The sequence below is a fragment of the Jaculus jaculus genome, chromosome 17 (genome assembly GCF_020740685.1).
Source record: "Jaculus jaculus isolate mJacJac1 chromosome 17, mJacJac1.mat.Y.cur, whole genome shotgun sequence".
Lineage (NCBI taxonomy): Eukaryota > Metazoa > Chordata > Mammalia > Rodentia > Dipodidae > Jaculus > Jaculus jaculus.
The window spans coordinates 837,142-854,875 of record NC_059118.1 but is presented as its reverse complement, the minus strand read 5'-3'; the positions used below and the strand labels follow the sequence as shown (position 1 = coordinate 854,875).

At 44.5% G+C, this 17,734-nt stretch overlaps 1 protein-coding gene across 11 annotated transcripts in view; it reads left to right on the top strand.

The window, feature by feature from the left end:
* Lars2 (leucyl-tRNA synthetase 2, mitochondrial) overlaps positions 1 to 17,734 on the top strand; it is a 140,568-nt gene that overhangs the window by 43,619 nt on the left and 79,215 nt on the right. For 9 of the 11 annotated variants that reach the window (XM_045136446.1, XM_045136443.1, XM_045136447.1 and 6 more), the window contains 2 exons: positions 4,897 to 4,986; positions 11,528 to 11,671. In XM_045136446.1, the coding sequence (XP_044992381.1) occupies positions 4,897 to 4,986; positions 11,528 to 11,671 (234 nt within the window). Of the gene's footprint in view, positions 1 to 2,601; positions 2,714 to 4,896; positions 4,987 to 11,527; positions 11,672 to 17,734 lie in introns of those variants that run through there. The other 2 variants (XM_045136452.1, XM_045136448.1) reach the window with 2 other exon arrangements.

The following is a 17,734-nucleotide window of genomic DNA, read 5'->3' as shown; positions in this document are numbered from 1 at the left end:
GTGCCTACCACCCCCAACCCCTTTAAAGTGATTTTCTAAGTTTTTGGTTTTATTTATTTGGTTTGTATCTCAAGCAAAATCTTTTAAGCCGTGGCAAGTTTCTACTCTTCATTGCTTAATGGAACTACAGAATGCAGAATGGCTCATTTTGGGTATTGCCGTCACTGAGTGTTGATGAAGAGATATTTCTTTTCCCCCTGAATCCACGCCCATCTCTATCTAACAAATTGTCCTGTGTTACTCAGGAAATCTACAGAACTGGCCTGTGAAAACATGTGCTGGAAGGTTCTGCTCTGGTGATCCTGAAATGTTCAAGGATGTCACAGATTACATTGAATACATTAATGTTCTCCTTCTAGAAAAAATGGAGCAATTGTAGAGAGCTTGTTTAGCTGAAATACTAGCCTCAGCCCAACTAGACAAATAACAAATTGCAACTCAAACCAATTAATCTCTGTAGCTTAATGAAAGGTGTTTTCTTCCAAGATGCCGCGCTAGAAAAGCGGTCTATATTGTCAGACTGTTGGATTGAAATTGTTGTCATCTGGCAAAGAGCAATTACCAAGGAATTAAGCAAGTTGCTGCTTAATGTCTGTGTATGAACAGCCCATGGGATACTGCCTACTACTGCCTAGTACTTAGTGGAATAACTTTCAGATTACCAGATACATCATAAAATTCTAAAACTATTGGCCAAGAAAACAGCAGAAAGAGGAGCTCACTAATGAAGTTGTTTTCAATAAGAAAGAATCTTTATAAGTGTGGCTTTATCTCCCTGTTGTTAATATGCACTCTAAATTGGCTTGAAGAGCACACAAAATACAAAACATTCAAATCACTTAAATATTTAGTTTGCAGCCCTGGCTTTGGAAAATAAGATCTATTTTATTTTATTTGAGAAAGAGAGAATGGGTGCACCAGGGCCTCTATCCTCTGCAAATGAACTCCAGATTCATGTGCCATCTTGTACATCTGGTTTATGTAAGTACTGGAGAATCGAACCCAGGCCCTTAGGCTTTGCAGGCAAGTGCCTTAACTGCTGAGCCATCTCTCCAGCCTGAAAATAAGATCTTTAAAAACAAACACTATAAAAGTGCAATGTGACCTTCCTACCAACAGGGAAAAACTACATTCTCATAAGTGGTTTGGTTGGTTGCTTTGGCCACAAGGGTGTGACTATTAACGTGGTAACAAAAGACAAGAGGGCTCTTGAAAGACATCCAGACTTTCTACACCTCCATTGAAGAGATGCCCCTTAATGTTGCTGACCTCATCTAAGGGGCTGTCTGCTTCCTGGCCCTAGCCAGCGTTCAATCCTGGGAGCTGAGGAACAATTGTAGTGGTGAGGGAGCCAAGGGATGGACATCTTTCCTGTCTTTTTTTTTTTTTTTCTCTTTGAATAAATGTCACTTTTTGAGGCAAAAGAAGAAAAAAAAGTGCAATATCTAGATTTTGTCATTTTCAGACTGAAGTTAGTCCTGCATAGAGGAACATAATTGCATAACATGAGTGCTTAGACAACTGTTAGGTTGAAGATTAATTAATTACTCTGATATTAACACCCATTCCTTCAGTTCTATAAAGAGGCAAACAGGGAAGTGCAAGGGGTCAGAGGCAGAGTCTTGGCAGGAACAGAAACTGACAGATGGAAGGAAGAGGCCAAGAGGAAACAGACAGGAGGCCAAGGCAGTTGTGGGAGTAACAGTCTAGGAAGGAAGAAGAGGCGACCGACCGTGTCTCTAGCATGGGGTCTATTGACTGGTCCTGAGAGTGACATAATTGTTGGGAAGAACCTGAAGAAAAGGAAGGAAGGTCCTAGCCTGGGATGCTGGTGGGGATAAAGCTGTGAGGGACCTTGCCTCTCTTCCCAGGGAGACAAATGGGAAGAAACAGGATAGACTTGGAGACAAAACACTATTGGAGAGTGGTGAGACTGCAGAAGACTTTGAACTTCTCAAAAGTGGAGAAAAACTTACCTTCTTGTACCTGAGCCCAGTGTGTGTTGTTAGACCTGGAGCACCAGGAGTTCATGTCATTTTTGCCCTAGGAAGTGCTCCATCAAGTCTGCACAGTGAGTTATGAGTGAATAAGTATTTAGCACCTTGAATTGAGTGGTTAATCTCACTTACCTGTTGTGTTTTCCTTTTATTCTTTTGGTTTTTCAAGGTAGGGTCCTCACTCTAGCCCAGGCTAGCCTGGAATTCACTCTGTAATCTCAGGCTGGCCTCGAATGCACAGCGATCCTTCTGCCTGTGCCTCCCAAGTGCTGGGATTAAAGGCATGTGCCACTATTCCTGACCACCTACCTGTTCTTTACTATGATCTTTCTCTCTATCCTAACCCTCCCACCCGCTGGTGAGTCTTTGAGAAGAAGGGCCGGGCAGCTGACCTTCCCTTCATCTTGCATGTGTTTAGGTTTGTATCTTGCAAACAGCTCTTTGTGATGAGAAAGCTGATATGTGGTGAGGGTCTCTAAACTTGCTTGAACCCTGTCCTTTCCTCTGCCTCTCACCTTACTGTAGGAGTCCACCCTATGAAACACTCTGGCTATGAGCCAGGCCAAGAGGAGTAGCATCCAGGCCCAGCCTGTACTTTACACACATTATTGTATCCTGACCTCTTCACAACCCTCCAGAATGGAAAGTGTGTCATGACCACCAAACAGGACTGACCCAAGAACCTGACCCCAAAACACACCACTGCAAAGCAAATGGTACTATTTACCAGAATTTCTTGGAGCTAGAAGTGACCACCTGAGGTGAATCCAGTGGGGTACCAAATGGCAGCTGACTGCCATGATTCTTGTTCATAGGTTCTTCTGTGTCAGAGATTTATGGCAGGCCTCAGCCTTCTGGGCTTCAGCATTGTCAAATCACATGGCCAGGCTGGCTTAGTTATGAAATTATTCAGATTCACTGGGGTGGGAGTGGCAGGTCTCCAGGAGGATGCTTGTTGTGTTCTAAGAGAGCAAATGTTTTGCCTTGGGCTTTAAGTTTGCCTGTAAGTCTGTTTTTTTGAGACAGGCTGTCACTCTAGCCCAGGCTGACCTGGAATTCACTGTGTAGTCTCAGGGTGGCCTTGAACTCACAGTGACCCTCCTACCTCTGCCTCCTGAGTGCTGGGATTAAAGGTGTGTGTCACCATACCTGACTCGAAAATACTTTTTAAGGGTAGATTAAACAAGGTTTATTAGAACTTAAAGTATAAAGTGAAAGTAAGACAGAGGCGCTCCCGAGCTGGGAATGGGTAGCCCTGAATTTTTTTTCCCTGAGGTGGCCCCACTCTCTAGTCCAGGCTGACCTGGAATTCACTTTGTAGTCTCACACTGGCCTCAAACTCACAGTAATCCTCCTACCTTGGCCTCCTGAGTGCCAAGATTAAAGGTGTGCACCACCACACCAGTTTGAAAATATTTGTAAAGACAGTTCCAGATGCTGTCTATTGTAAAGGTGGAGCGTGGTGGAGTCATTTCAGCCATGATCCCAGATGAGCAGATTCTGGCTCCCTGCAGCTAAATTGCACTTTCTGGAGCTCAACAAACATCAAAGTTGACAGTCTGATATAGATCTATGCAGAGTGAGGCCAAATTGCAGTTGCCTTCATAGCTATATGTTTGAATTACCTGACTTTTATACTAAAAACAGCAGTGCAGTAATGCAGGTATAGCTTATTTGAAAGCAGGGAAAAGGAATGGAGAGGAATTTGAGCATAGTCAATAACCATGTTTGCATTTTCTGTTGGTCTTATTGAGAGATCTTGCCAAATTTATGCCAGCCCACAGACACAGGCTTCTTGGGAGAGGGTACAGGTGGGGTTGGAGCTAGACATTTGGGTGCTGTGGGACAGATTTTAGTGGGTGATCTTTAGGCCTATATACCAGGTTTATTAGGCGGGTACTGACCTGGTGTAATCCCAGTTACCTTTTGGGATGATTTTGATCTCAGTTATGCTGCGCTCCTGCTTGGGTCTACACTCCCAGCCCTTCACCCACTTACTTTAGCTGGTTTTTAAAGTTAAATAGAACTAGAAAAGAAATATCTGACAGTGTGAAGGCTTTTAAACGTGTTTGACTTCATCAACTTCAAACCTTATAAATTAGTAATCATGGCCAATTTTAAAAAGTTCTGTAACAGATGTGTTTTTAGGAAAGAAAGTAATTTTTAGTAATCTTCTACTAATCTCCCTAAGTAGACAAAAGCCTGATTCACATAATAGGATAAATGGAAAATAACAAGGCTGCAGGAGCCACAAGCCCCAGTTCCATATAGAAACAAGATTTATTTTGAAATGAGGGGCATATCAAAGTGGGTAAATATTCCTCTTGAAGTCTGGGGTTGTTTTCCAAATGAGCTACATTCATGGCCCCCAGTATATGTTTATGCTGAAAAAAAAAACCTCTTCATATTGGTTTCTCTGGTATAATTCACCTGTTGGTCCCAGGGGTTTTGTGAAAAACTTAGCCTTTTATCATTGCATGTGTCTAGGGAGGGTCAGGGAGGCATTTCCATAGCACTCTTCTCCCAGTACAAATGGTTGCTTCTCTCATCTTATAAATTGGTGGAAATAGATTGGCAAATGTTTTGAAAAAGCATTTTAGTTTTTTAATTTTTATTTATTTAAGAGAGAAAAGGAGGGAGAGAATGGACATGCCAGAGCCTATAGCTACTGCAAATGAACTCCAGATGCATGCACCATCTTGTGCAACTGGCTTACGTGGGTACTGGGGAATTGAACCTGGCTTCTCAGGCAAGCATCTTAATTGCTAAGCCATCTCTCCAGCCCCCAGCAAATACTTTTTCAATTTGATTCTTTTAGAAATTGAGTTGAAAGGCTGAGGCATACATCATAGGAGATATTTACAGGGCTCTGTATATGATGCCTCTTTCTCTTTGGCAGGAAATTACTACATGTCTACCAGATTACTACAAATGGACCCAGTACCTCTTTATCAAACTCTATGAAGCTGGACTAGCCTATCAAAAGGAGGTAAAAGTTCTTACTAGCTGCTCTTTTGAAATTCTGTCAGTGTTCTCCATCTTAGAATGTATCACTATTACATGAGAAATACAACCCTGTTTGCATAGTCACAATGAGATGAACACTACCTCAAGGTCCTAGACCCATCTGAAGCAGACCTAGGAACTGTCTATGGCTGGCTCAGTTTAGCTCCTCTGAGGCAGGGTCTGGCCTGTTTTGCCCTTGAACTCCCAGCTTAAGATACAGTGTCCTTTGACTATATGAGATCAAGAAGAACACAGGATTCTTAGTTCCTAGCCTGCTGCCTCTCCTGGTGGTAAGACCCATCTAGTAAGTGCCTCCTGAAAACATGTTTTCTCCCTTGCTAAAGGTGCTAACATTTTCCTTGCAGGTTTCTTGGAAAAAAAAAAAATAAAATAACTAGGGATCTTAGAGTAATAGTTCAGTAATGTAACTCAGCATAAGACCTTGGGTTCCATCCCTATTACCAAACCAAACAAACAAAAACAATTGGAAACTGTCCTAGTACCACACAGAGTGGTCTCCCAAGAAGTGGCCATGCTTGCTATGTAGAAATTTAGTAATTGTAGACATGGCTTGGAATAGTGGAATATCAGGCAAGAGCACCACAGTGTGGCCAGTTTTCTCTGTCCACAACAACAGCTGTCAGTCACATTAAAAGTAGATAACAATAAAAACTCAGTGTTTGGAGCTGGGTGTGGAGGTGTACACCTTTAATCCGAGCACTTGGGAGGCAGAGCTAGGAGGAATGCCGTGAGTTCAAGGCTACCCTAAGACTACATAGTAAATTCCAGGTCAGCCTGAGATAGAGTGAAACCCTGCCTCGAAAAACCAAGACAAAAACTCAGTTTTGATGCCGGGCGTGGTGGCGCACGCCTTTAATCCCAGCACTCAGGAGGCAGAGGTAGGAGGATCGCCATGAGTTTGAGGCCACCCTGAGACTCCATAGTGAATTCCAGGTCAGCCTGGGCTAGAGTGAGACCCAACCTCAAAAAAAAAAAAACAACAACTCAGTTTTGGGGGGCTGGGTAAATGGCTCAGTGGTTAAATGTGCTTACTTGCAAAGCCTGGCAGCCTAGGTTCTATTCCCCGGTGCACACATAAAGCTAGATGCACAGAGCGGCACAGGTATCTGTAGTTTGCAGTGGTAAGAGGTCTTGGCATGCCCATTGCTTTTTTCTCTCTCTCCTCTCTATAATAAATACAAAATATATAAATTAAAGTTTCTCTCTTTTTTGTTTTTTGTTTTTTCAAGGTAGGGTCTCACTCTAGCCTAGGCTGACCTGGATTCATTATGTAGTCTCATGGTGGCCTTGAACTCATGGCAATCCTATCTCTGCCTCCCGAGTGCTGGGATTAAAGGTGTGTGCCACCACACCTGGCTTGAAAAGTTTTTTTTTTTTTTTAATAAAAACTCAGTTTTTAGGCTACACTTGCTATATTAGATACCCTGTCTCACAAAACAAAATCATTTGCATTGCTATCAGTTTTTTACAAGTTACCCTCTCCCCCTTAAACCATAGTTAATAGGAAATCAAACAAAGGTACAGATCTCTGGAAAACCAGATAATTCTAGTGTATACTGAAAGGATGCCCAAAAATCCTCTATTTCTGACTTTTGGGTAGTTTTTCAAGAAGCATTATTCACTTTCAGAAGTAAAATGTAGGAAGAGTTAGCAAGATAAGGATGGGTTCACCTGCCAGTTAGCAGCTCACTGGTGACCTAGCAGCCTGACAGACCCATTTCCCAAGCGCTTCCTTCACTCTATGAGGATAGTCTTTCATCTAAATGCGATTTCCACCTTGGCCTCTCCCATGGGTCCAAGTGGTATGGGATGCTGAGGGACAGGATGAGCAGCCTCAAAGGACAGCAAGAGGCAACATACCAGCCAGAGGTTTGAGGCTTGAGAAAGCAAAGCAGGAGTGACCTGAAGGTAAACTCTGATTTGCCCTGAATTCAATTCTCCCACACCCACATAAACAACTGGTGTGGCCAGGCATGCCTGTTACCCTGTCTGTGGGGGAGCAGAAAAAAAAAAGATTCATTGGGGTTCAGGAGGAAGTATAAATAGTTCTGAAGAGTTTGGGCAGCTGTGTAGACATTGGTAGGTGATCCAGTGGTACCTACCTTGGTTGCTAATTTACTGTGCATTGTTTTATAGGAACATAGGAAGTGATAACTGGGTCATAGGCATATTTGAAATGATGGAACATATTAATATAGTGTAAGCATTTCTCATATTTGGCTGTAGCATATCCTATATAATATTCCTCTATAAGACTTTTCATATCCATTTACTATGCGTGTATGCTGAACTTTCAATATGTGGCATATTTATTATTTAAGTCAACAACTGCCAATAAAAACATTTTTTAGAATAAAAAAATCATGAAAATTACTCTTTCCTAATACTTGTCCATGGACAAGCTGGCTCAGAATTCGCCATGAAACCTCATTTTTGTTGATGTGACTGTTTTCCAAAATAACACCCTGAGCACTCCGGGCTATTCCAGAGTATCCATAATCAAGGAGGACTTAGTGAGTACCTGATGGTGGTAGCACTGAGTCATCCACCTAAGTGAGGTTTGTAGTGTGGCCTTGGCTTCAAGAAATATGCTGAAGGAAGCCGGGCATGGTGGCGCACGCCTTTAATCCCAGCCCTAGGGAGGCAGAGGTAGGAGGATCGCCGTGAGTTCAAGGCCACCCTGAGACTACATAGTGAATTCCAGGTCAGCCTGAGCCAGAGTGAGACCCTACCTCGAAAAAAAAAAAAAAAAAGAAATATGCTGAAGGGACAAATGGGCATTTTCTACCTGTGGCCTGTGGCCTTGGAAGATGGTAACGGAAACAAATAAATGGTTGTCTCAGGAATGCCCTGCTTCTGAATTCAGCCCAAGTCAGGCACATTCTAGATGGAATGGAGTAAGATGGATCATAAGAGTGAGGGCTTTGATTAAGATCCATATGCTGTTCCTCAGTTAAGCCTGCATTCATCCAGAAAGAGGCAAGATGGTCCTGAGGAAATCAACACCCTGAAGTGATGCATACTCATTACCAGACTTGGAACCTGAGCCACTGTCCAGCATACTCAGAAAGGGTCTTTGGTGGTGAAAAGCAGTGTGTGAGGAGAGAGAAGCAAGGAATGAGGTGGAGAGCAGTTGAGGACCTGAGCCATGATATATGGCCAGCAGAGCAGACACTGACAGTGGACACAAGCTGGCTATACTGGTGCCCTGTGTGGAACTGTGCTGGGAGGCCAGGACAGGAGGGGTCTTGCAGAAGAAGAGGAAGGGGAGTAGAGGAACAAACCGCTGGAACCAGAGGCCTGGATGGCCTGTAGACAGCTCCATGCCATGAAGCTAAGGTCCTAAAAGGCTGGGAATTACCTGGCAACAAAATCCACCCTTGCCATGCAGCAGTTGATCTGGGGCAGTGCTGGGACCCTGACAGAGCAGGAGAGGCTGCCTGTAGGAGCTGCAGCATTCAACATCAGGGGACTCCTGCTACCTAAGGCCCACCAGGAGGTCACCAGGGTGCCTGACACTGAGCAAACCCAGACAGCAGGCTAGAGTCCAGGTTGATACAGGCCATAAGCAGGGAAGGAAGGAAGGAAGGAAGCATGGCTGGGTTGGTCTACAGATGAGAATGACCTGCTATACTTCTTGTTCATGATAAGCTCTTGGTCTTCCATAAAAATGTTAAGCAACTTGTCTGAAGTCCTATTTCTAGACTCAGTGTGGATGCAGAGGTATCTTTTTTTTTTTTTTTTTTTTTTTTTTTTTTTTTTTTTTTTTTTTTTGAGGTAGGGTCTCACTCTAGTCCAGGCTGACCTGGAATTCATTGTGTAGTCTCAGGATGGCCTTGAACTCACAGTGATTCTTCTGCCTCTGCCTCTGCCTCTGCCGCCCGAGTGCTGGGATTGAAGGCATGCACCACCATGCCTGTCTAGAGGCTATCTTTTTGAAATAAAGATAGAAACTAACTAGAACTCTGGAGTAAGTCTTCATCATGGTAAAGACCACAGGTTCTGTCAGCTGAATAAATCTATGGAGGAAGTGCTCAAGAGTATTTGTTGCCTTTGTGAGAAAAAATGTTGATTGGGATGTTTTCTGGGAGGTTGCAAATATTTTAAGTCTGGTGTGAGTGTGGTTCCATGTCTACTTGCGTGAAATTCATCCATTGCTCGTTTAAGATTTACCAACTTATGTGTGTTATATATTAAAAATAGGGGATTTAAAATTTGAAAGACTAGTTTCTTTGTTGTTACGTTTCTTATAAGATAGGATCTCATGTAACACAGCCTGATCTTGAATTTACTGAGTAGCTGAAGATGACATTGGACTCCTGATCCTCTTATCTCCATCTACCAAGTGCTGGCATTAGAGGCATGGGTCACTGTTCTAGGATATGGGATATGCGATGCTGGGGATAGAAGAATCCATTTCCTCATGCTCACAAGCAAGCCCTCTATCACCTGAGCCACATCTCTAGCCCAGTAATTTAGGTTCTTAAGAGCTGTACTCCTCCTCTGTCTGTGGCTCTGGGACTTCAAATACATTATCTAATTTCTCTATTCCTCAAAATCATCATATTGTGGAGACAATATGAGGATAAGAGTGTACTTACCTCAAAAGTAATTGTGAGATAAAGAGCCAACATTAAGCCAGGTATGAAGGTGTACACTTGTAGCAGGGCTCTGTCTCAAATAGATAGGTAGGTAGGGTTGATAGGTAAACAGAGTGATAGATAGATAGATGACAGATACATATGTATGTATATACATACATAGACAATCTCAAAAAACCACTTAGCATGGGAACTCACACATGATGATTGAAGAAAGTCAGCAGTTTTATTAAAACTAATACATTTGTTTCCTATACAGAACAGAAAACCTATTCTGCTAAATTCTAAGCAGGTCCAAAAGTTTTCTTTTCCACTGTTTACTAAAATTTCCAATCCTGCAAGTTCATTCTTCATCCTGTCATTCCAGAAGAACTGAAAGTTGATTTAGACACAAGCTTAAAGGCTTTCTTTCTTTCCAAGCCTGTTCTCATGAGCTGTAAGAACAGAGGTGGTTCGTGTGTCTTCCCACAGCTTGTTTGTGGCTCTTTGGCTGAGCAGTACTCCTAGGAGATGCCCTCATGCCTCAGACCACACTATTGTACAACCACCACCTGTGAGAGAAAACCACAAGGTGAAACAGGAATTTTGGGGTTTCTTCACAATGTATCAATAAGTTTGGGGTATTCCAAATTCTTGTCTTATGAATTTAAAAAATTAAAATCCAGGGCTGGAGAGATGGCTTAGTGGTTAAGGCACTTGCCTGTAAAGCCTAAGGAGCCAGGTTTGATTCTCCAGGTCCCACGTTAGCCAAATGCACATCGTGGCACATGCATCTGTAGTTCATTTGCAGTGGCTAGAAGCCCTAGTGTGCCCATTCTCTCTCTCTCTCTTCCTCTGCCTCTAATAAATAAATTTTTTAGAAATTAAAAAAAAGAATTAAAATCCATAGACCAGAGGGTAAGGTTTGGAAAGGTTATATTAAGAGAAAGAATGGAGAGATGGCTCAGCAGTTAAGATGCTTGCCTATGAAGGCTAAGGACCCAGATTCGACTCCCCAGAGCCCACGTAAGCCAGATGCACAAGGCGATGCATGCACACAAGGTAGCACATGCAACTGGAGTTTATTTGTAGTGGCTGAGGCCCTAGCATGCCAATTTTCTCCCCCCCCCCATTAAAGAAAGAAGGAAGGGGATGGAGAGATGGTTTAGTGATTAAGGCATTTCCCTGCAAAGCCTAAGAACCCATGTTTGACTTTCCAGGTCCCACATAAGTCAGATGCACAAGATGACACAAGCACTCAAGGTTGCACATGTCTGGAGTTTACTTAAAGTGACTGGAGGCCCTGGCGTGCCAATTCTCTCTCTCTGTCATAAAAAAAAATTACAAAAAAAAAAAAACTCAGAAGAGAGAAGAAAGTGTAGAAAGCTCCTGCTGTGAGGAAGCAGGAGGGGTAGAGAGCCCATGGGGGAGTAGGGATGGGGATGGGGCTGAGATGAGGGACGCTTACCAGAACCTAAGAGTTCAGGAGCCAGATAAGAGAGCTTGTCCCCTGGTACACATCTGTTTATAACCTTACTGTGGTGGGTTTCCCCTTCAGGCTCAGGTGAGCTCGAGAGACAGCTGATTGGTCTGGGCTAGAGGCTGGCTCAGGAAGAGGAAGTTCTAGGGACTGAACTTGACCAACCACAATGTCAGGATTAAATTTAAATTCTAAAAAAAGGGGACTCCCTCCTAGGAGGGGCTCAGGTTATTTGTGGAAAAAAACAGATCTAAGGACCTTCTTTAGGCAAATAATAAGAAGTAAGATCCTCCTTTGATCTCTGGCAAAGAAGAGATTGCAAGGACAGATTTAAGGACATTCCTGCCTTTACTTTTGGGGACCCAGTCACCCCAACTACCTTAGAGGGACCCTCTTTAGGACATTTACCAGAGTGCGTCCTTCTGTCTCCTGTGTCCTAACAGGCCTTGGTTAACTGGGACCCTGTGGATCAGACAGTACTGGCCAATGAGCAGGTGGATGAGCAAGGCTGTTCGTGGCGCTCCGGTGCAAAGGTGGAGCAGAAGTACCTCAGACAGTGGTTCATTAAGACAACTGCATATGCAAAGGTGAGTGGCATTAGAGGTTCCCAGACATGCCCAGAATTGGGTGAACAGCACCAAGGACTCCTGGATACTGAGAGCCTCACTGTTGAGAGAGCTGTAGGCAGGACCCTCTTTGCTGAGCCTGTCCAGATGGGAAACAGGGATCTTCAGCATTGGTCACTAGAAAATGGTAGGTTTGAGTCTTGCAGTTTTAACTCAAGAATGGCACCTGGATGTTACTGTGGGCTATGATTTGGAAGGTCAAAAAATAGCTATCATGATGTTAGCAATTGTGTCTCTCCCCACCCCACCACCCAAAAAAGAAAAGAAAGAAACTTTCTAAAATGCCAGAGGACCTAGGAATAGTGGCCCACACTTTTAATGCCAGCACTTGGGAGGTTGAGGTACGAGGATCACCCTGTGTTGGAGGCCAGCCTGGGCTCAAGTGAGGTCCTGCTTTAAAATCAACAAACAAGGCCTAGAGAGATGGCTTAACAGTTAAGGCATTTGCCTGTGAAGCCTAAGAACTTACATTCAAAACTCCAGGTCCCATGTAGCCAGACATACAGTGACACCAGAGCACAGTTTGCACATTTGCCATGAGGGGATGTGTCTGAAGTTGGTTCACAGCAGGCTGGGGGTCCTGGCATGCCCATTCTCTCTCTCAAAAAATAAAATAAGCTGGTGTAGTGGCGCATACCTTTAATCCCAGCACTTGGGACGCAGAGGTAGGAGGACTATTGTGAGTTCAAGGCCACCGTGAGATTACAGAGTGAATTCCAGGTCAGCCTGAGGTAGAGTGAGACCCTACCTTGAAAAACAAAATAATAATAATAAAATAAATAAATGAAAGAAAATCAGTAAACAAAACTAAAACTCCAGAGAGTTCTAAGAGGGTCACCCAGGAACAAAGTCTCTGAGAGGGAAGGCCAGGTTATGAGTGAGCTGGTCCATATTTGAAGCTCTGGGTGCCACTTTTCTGGATCTCTGGTGGACAGTGCGGGCTGGCCCCTGGGCTTAGTTTTGTATTGGTAAGATGAGTAATTGGACCTAGAGCTGTTTCAGGTGCTTTCTGGCTGTTTCTTTGTTCAGAGATTCAAAGCCAAGGTAGCAGTGAAAGCAGGCCTGCTTAATAAGTCACAGGGCAAAGTCATGAGTTCCATATAAATGGGACCACTCTGTTCAGGGTGTCTTTTGAGTTGCCTGAGCTTGCTTGGGGTTATGTCTAACATTCGGGGCTTATGTGCAGAGAAAGCACAAAGTTCTAGGCTACTGATTACCATACCAGCAGCAGGTCAGCTCAGTAGCCAGCCATCTTCCTCCCTCATCTCCAGCTAGGCTCATGTCCATTGTGATTGGTTCATGTGCAGCTAACCCAAGGTCTGGAGCCTTTACTTGTTAGCAATGTGCCTTAAGCACAGAGGTGTCAGACCTGGAGGAGAAAAGCAAAGCTTTGGATGTGACTGAGCAACCTGGGCAGTGGCCCCGCTCTGCTGGCAGTGGGTCTGCTACATTCCTGGGAAGCATGCCAGTTTCCTCTCTGATCCTCAGATGGCTCTGTAATGACATTATTGCAAAGGCCACTGATTAGCTCCTTTGTTTTGACCTTTGCCTTGAGTTGGAATTGTAATAACCTAACTGAGGGGCTTTGCTCTTTAAAATTGTCAGCTGTGAATTTTCAACTGTTCAGCAGAAATTGTTAGTTGCCATGGTGACTCACTCACTTCTTACTGAACTCCTGTACAGATTTATTGAAAAAGCTGCTGGGGAGGTCAGCATTGTGAATCAGTAGGAGAGGGAGAACAAGAGTCCACAATGCTGACAGAAGCAAGGGTTCTGGGTCAGGAGCAGAATAGACCTGAGGGTTGTATAGCGTGGAGAGACCTTGGGTTTATGTCTACACAAGATGGGAGTGAGACCCTCAAAGGCCATTTATTAGAACTGTAGATAATACTTAGGACTGAGGACAAAAACAAAACAGAATGGCCTTATTAAAAAATAAAATTGGGGGGCTAGAGAGATGGCTTAGCAGTTGAGGCATTTGCCTGCAAAGCCAAAGGATCCAGGTTTGACTCACCAGGACCCACGTAAGGTGCACAAGGTGGCACATGCATCTGGAGTTCGTTTGCAGTAGCTGGAGGCCCTGGTGTGCCCATTCTCCCTCCCTCTCTCTCTATCTGCCCATTTCTGTATCTCTTTCAAATAAATAAATAAGAATTTTTTTAAAAAATAAAATAAAATCAGAGAGCCAGATGTGGTGGCTCTCACCTTTAGTCCCAGCACTTGGGAGGCAGAGGCAGGAGGATCGCTATGAGTTAGAAGCCACCCTGAGATCACTCAGATCTCTAAAGGTGGGTCATCAGGCTCCAACTCCCCTACAGAATTTCATCTCCAGTATCCAGCATGTAATAACAAATCACTAGATCTACAGAGAAGCAGGAAACTATGACCCAGATATTGAAGTTAATGGATAAAGCTGGGGTATTATTATATAAATGGATGGTACTTAAAGGAAAAGATAGTCATGATGGACACAGGAATCTCAAGAGAGTAAGAATCACCTTAAAAATTGAAAGGCAGGATGGAAAATTTTAAAGTAAACTTGGTGAAGAAATAGCTGGTTGCTACAGGTAGGGGACAGCCTGAACTGTATATTCAGAAGTAAATCAAAAATAGGCTAAAAGATAGGCTGCGAATGGCCCAAGATATGGGTTGGTCGGGTAACCTAAACTTTATGTCCCGGGAAGGGGAAAAACAAAAATACAGTTTTGAGAAAAACCAAAATAATAAAATAGTTTCCCAAGACAGCCTGACCAAGGACTCTGGTTATGCACAAATAAGATATGTAGACATAACTGTACAAGCTTGGCAAATACCCTTGTGAAACCCCCTCCCCTTTCCCTTCTTTGCTAAAAACCCTATAAAAAGAAACACCCAATAGGGCTCAGGGTCGACTCCTCTGTCTCCTGCATGAGATATGTGTCGACCCTAGAGCTCTGGTTTCCCGAATAAAGCCTCATGCTTTTGCAGCAAGTTTGGTCTCCCATGTGTCTTTGGGTGCGTGCTATCTCGAGACTTGAGTGAAGGTCTCCCTCTGGGGGTCTTTCAAAATGAACTCATTGAGCTGGGTGTGATGGTATACGCCTTTAATCCCAGCACTTGGGAGGCAGAGGTAGGAGGATCGCTGTGAGTTCCAGGCCACCCTGAATTCCAGTGAATTCCAGATTAGCCTGAGCTAGAATGAGACCCTACCCTGAAAAAAAAAAAAAGAACTCATTGAAATCAGATGTGCTGGGTGCACTCCTGTAATCCCAGCACTTGGGTGGTTGAGATAGGAGGATCAGCATGAATTCAAGGGTAGCTTGGTCTACAGAGTGAGTTCTGGATCAGTATGAGCAAGAGTGAGACCCTGTCTCAAAAAAAAAAAAAAAAAAAAAAAACAAAAAACAAACTACTTGGAAATTTGGACCAGAAAAGTATAGTATATGACATTGAAACATCAGTGTTTCAGCAGCAGAGAGGTAAGAGTTCAGTAGATCTAGCAGCTATAGGGACTGTCTTGTACCTGTCCCCACCCTACATGGGGAACATCTCATGTAGTAGTCCTAACACCACCATGTTGTGTGATGACTTGTAGAATATGCAACCATAAAAGGAGGATAGGCAAAATTACGTTTTCATAGGATCACTGTGAAAAGGGCAGGCATGGCTGCAGACCCCAGCCTGACTAGGACTGGTTGCAGCATGCCAAACCCAGACTTGGGCAGGAAAGTAGAGAAGAGTAGTGTAGAAAAGTATTCAGGGACAGAATCCCTAGAGCTCGCTGATTTACTGGATGGGCATGTGAAGGCAGTGGTAGCATCAAGGGAGACCTGGCTTGAATGGTAAGGTTGAGATTAGGCCACTTTCTGTGGTAGACATAGTCCTCGTACTATTGAGTTTGAGGGCACCATCAGACACTTCACTGGAGAGGGCAAAGCTTAGACATTTAGTTCCAAGAGGTCAATCAAAGAACATCAAATAATCTTGAATTATTTAAGAGGCTCTGCTATATGGATAAGGATGAGATGTTGGCTCCATTAAGAATGCTTTCAGTTGCAGGTAACTGAAAACCCCAATGTGGCAGGTACGGCTGCTAGAACAGAACTGGGACTGGGTCTCTCGGTGGTTCTCTTGTCCTTTTCTCTCTGCCTTGTGATATTATGGTTCCAAGGTGGTGGCTACAACTACAAACAGCACATCTCCATTCAGATAGAAACAGAAGGGGAAGTAAAAGTGACTCCTGGGATGGAGAGATGGCTTAATGGTTAAGGTGTTTGCCAGCAATGCCAAAGGACCCAGGTTCTGTTCCCCAGTTCCCACGTAAAGCCAGATGCACAAGAGGGCACATGCATCTGGAGTTCATTTGCAGTGGCTAGAGGCCCTGGTGTGCCCGTTCTCTCCCTGCCTCCCCCCTCTCAAAGTAAATAAATAAATTATAAGAGAGTGAAAATAATAAAAGTGACTCCTTATTGGGAAAGCAGGAACTTTCCTAGAACCTCACCCCCAAAATGTCACTGATGTTTTGTTGGCCCTTTGGGTCATGTGGTTATTCCCTGCATCCACGAAAAGCAGGCTTACACTTTTCAGCATCTGCAGTAAAATGGATGGGGAAGAGAATGAGTGGGTGCTGGCCTAGCACGTGAGTTGTGCTACCCAGAGGTGTCTTGAGAGTTGTTGGCATCTGGTGCCCCAGCCCCAAGGGCTACCCCTGTGTACAGCTTGGGAGTCCTCTCATTTACTTCTAGATTCTAAAGGTAATACCCAATGTGAAAATTACAGGGAACTCTAAAGTGGAAAAGTGCTTGATGATGCATTTGATTTTTCTCCTCTCATTGGCCCAGCCTTCCTGGGTCTTTTGCCCCTGGTAAGTGTGAACTCTATCTCAGCCACCCACCTCTGGCAAAGAGCTGTAGTAGGAGAGTGTAGACAGCTTGAGCCAGTCAAGGCAGAGCCTTGTGGACCCATTTTATAGGCAGCCTTGCTAGGCACTGGTAAGAAGAGGAGGATGGATAAGGGTCTTCTATGCTGGAGGCACAGGGGTTCAGTGTGATGGACACCATGTTGCACAGCCAGTGAGTGACAGCTGGCAGCAGAGACAGTAGGCTCTCATTGAACATCGTTTCCACCTGTGGCTTGGGCATGCCTCTGTCTCCTGTGCTGGTTGGCTGACCTACAAGCCTTGGCCTCTGGGTACCACGCATGTGTTCCCACGATTCTAGCTTTGTCAGCCCACAATAAATTGGTAGCTGTGTGTTCCATGTTTTCTGGAATACCTGGCAACTGGTTTCTCATGAACAAAGTCTGTGTTTGCCTCCCACTTACTACCTGCTTACTCTTTCAGGGTTCATGCCTTCTTCACCATTGTACTTTGACTCTCAGTTATCCAGGGAGGGTGGGTACTGCCATCCTTCCATCTTCCAGATGAGAAAAGTGAGGCTTGCTCTGGGAACAAGGACCAGCCTGGCACTTCGGCCCTGGTGTATGACATGTGTCTGTGGCCTCTCTGGTCTGCATTCATGCTTTCTCTCCCACGTGTTACCTGGGCCACATGTTGAGAACACAGATGGGGGAGCAAGGGTTGTGCTCTGAAGGACAGGCCATGACTCCCAGCACGCTGTCAGTCCCCAAACGTGTCCTGTGGTGCAGTGAGAGATGGGAGCACAGACTGAGTGGGAGCTCTGTGTTGATTCTCAGAGGCGCCCTGTGATGGCTTTCTTACCTGCAAAGACCTTTGCCAAGTGCCCAGGAAGTGGACAGACAGCTGCCACCATAATGGAACCATAGGTGGGGTATTAACCCTCCTGTTTCACCAGAATACTTGCAGGGAATGCAGAGGCACCCTTGCCACATGCATGGGCTGGGGGATGGGGACCCAGGGGGAGGCAAATTCCAGCCCAGAGGCATGTGGATAGGTGATGAAGAAGGCTGGCACTCTGACAGAGCTGTGGAAGCAGTAACAAAAGGTCTTTTCTCCAACATGTGTCACCTGCAGTGGGGGGCAGAAGCCCTTGGGGATGTGAGCTTTATCCCAATGCTCTGGGTCGC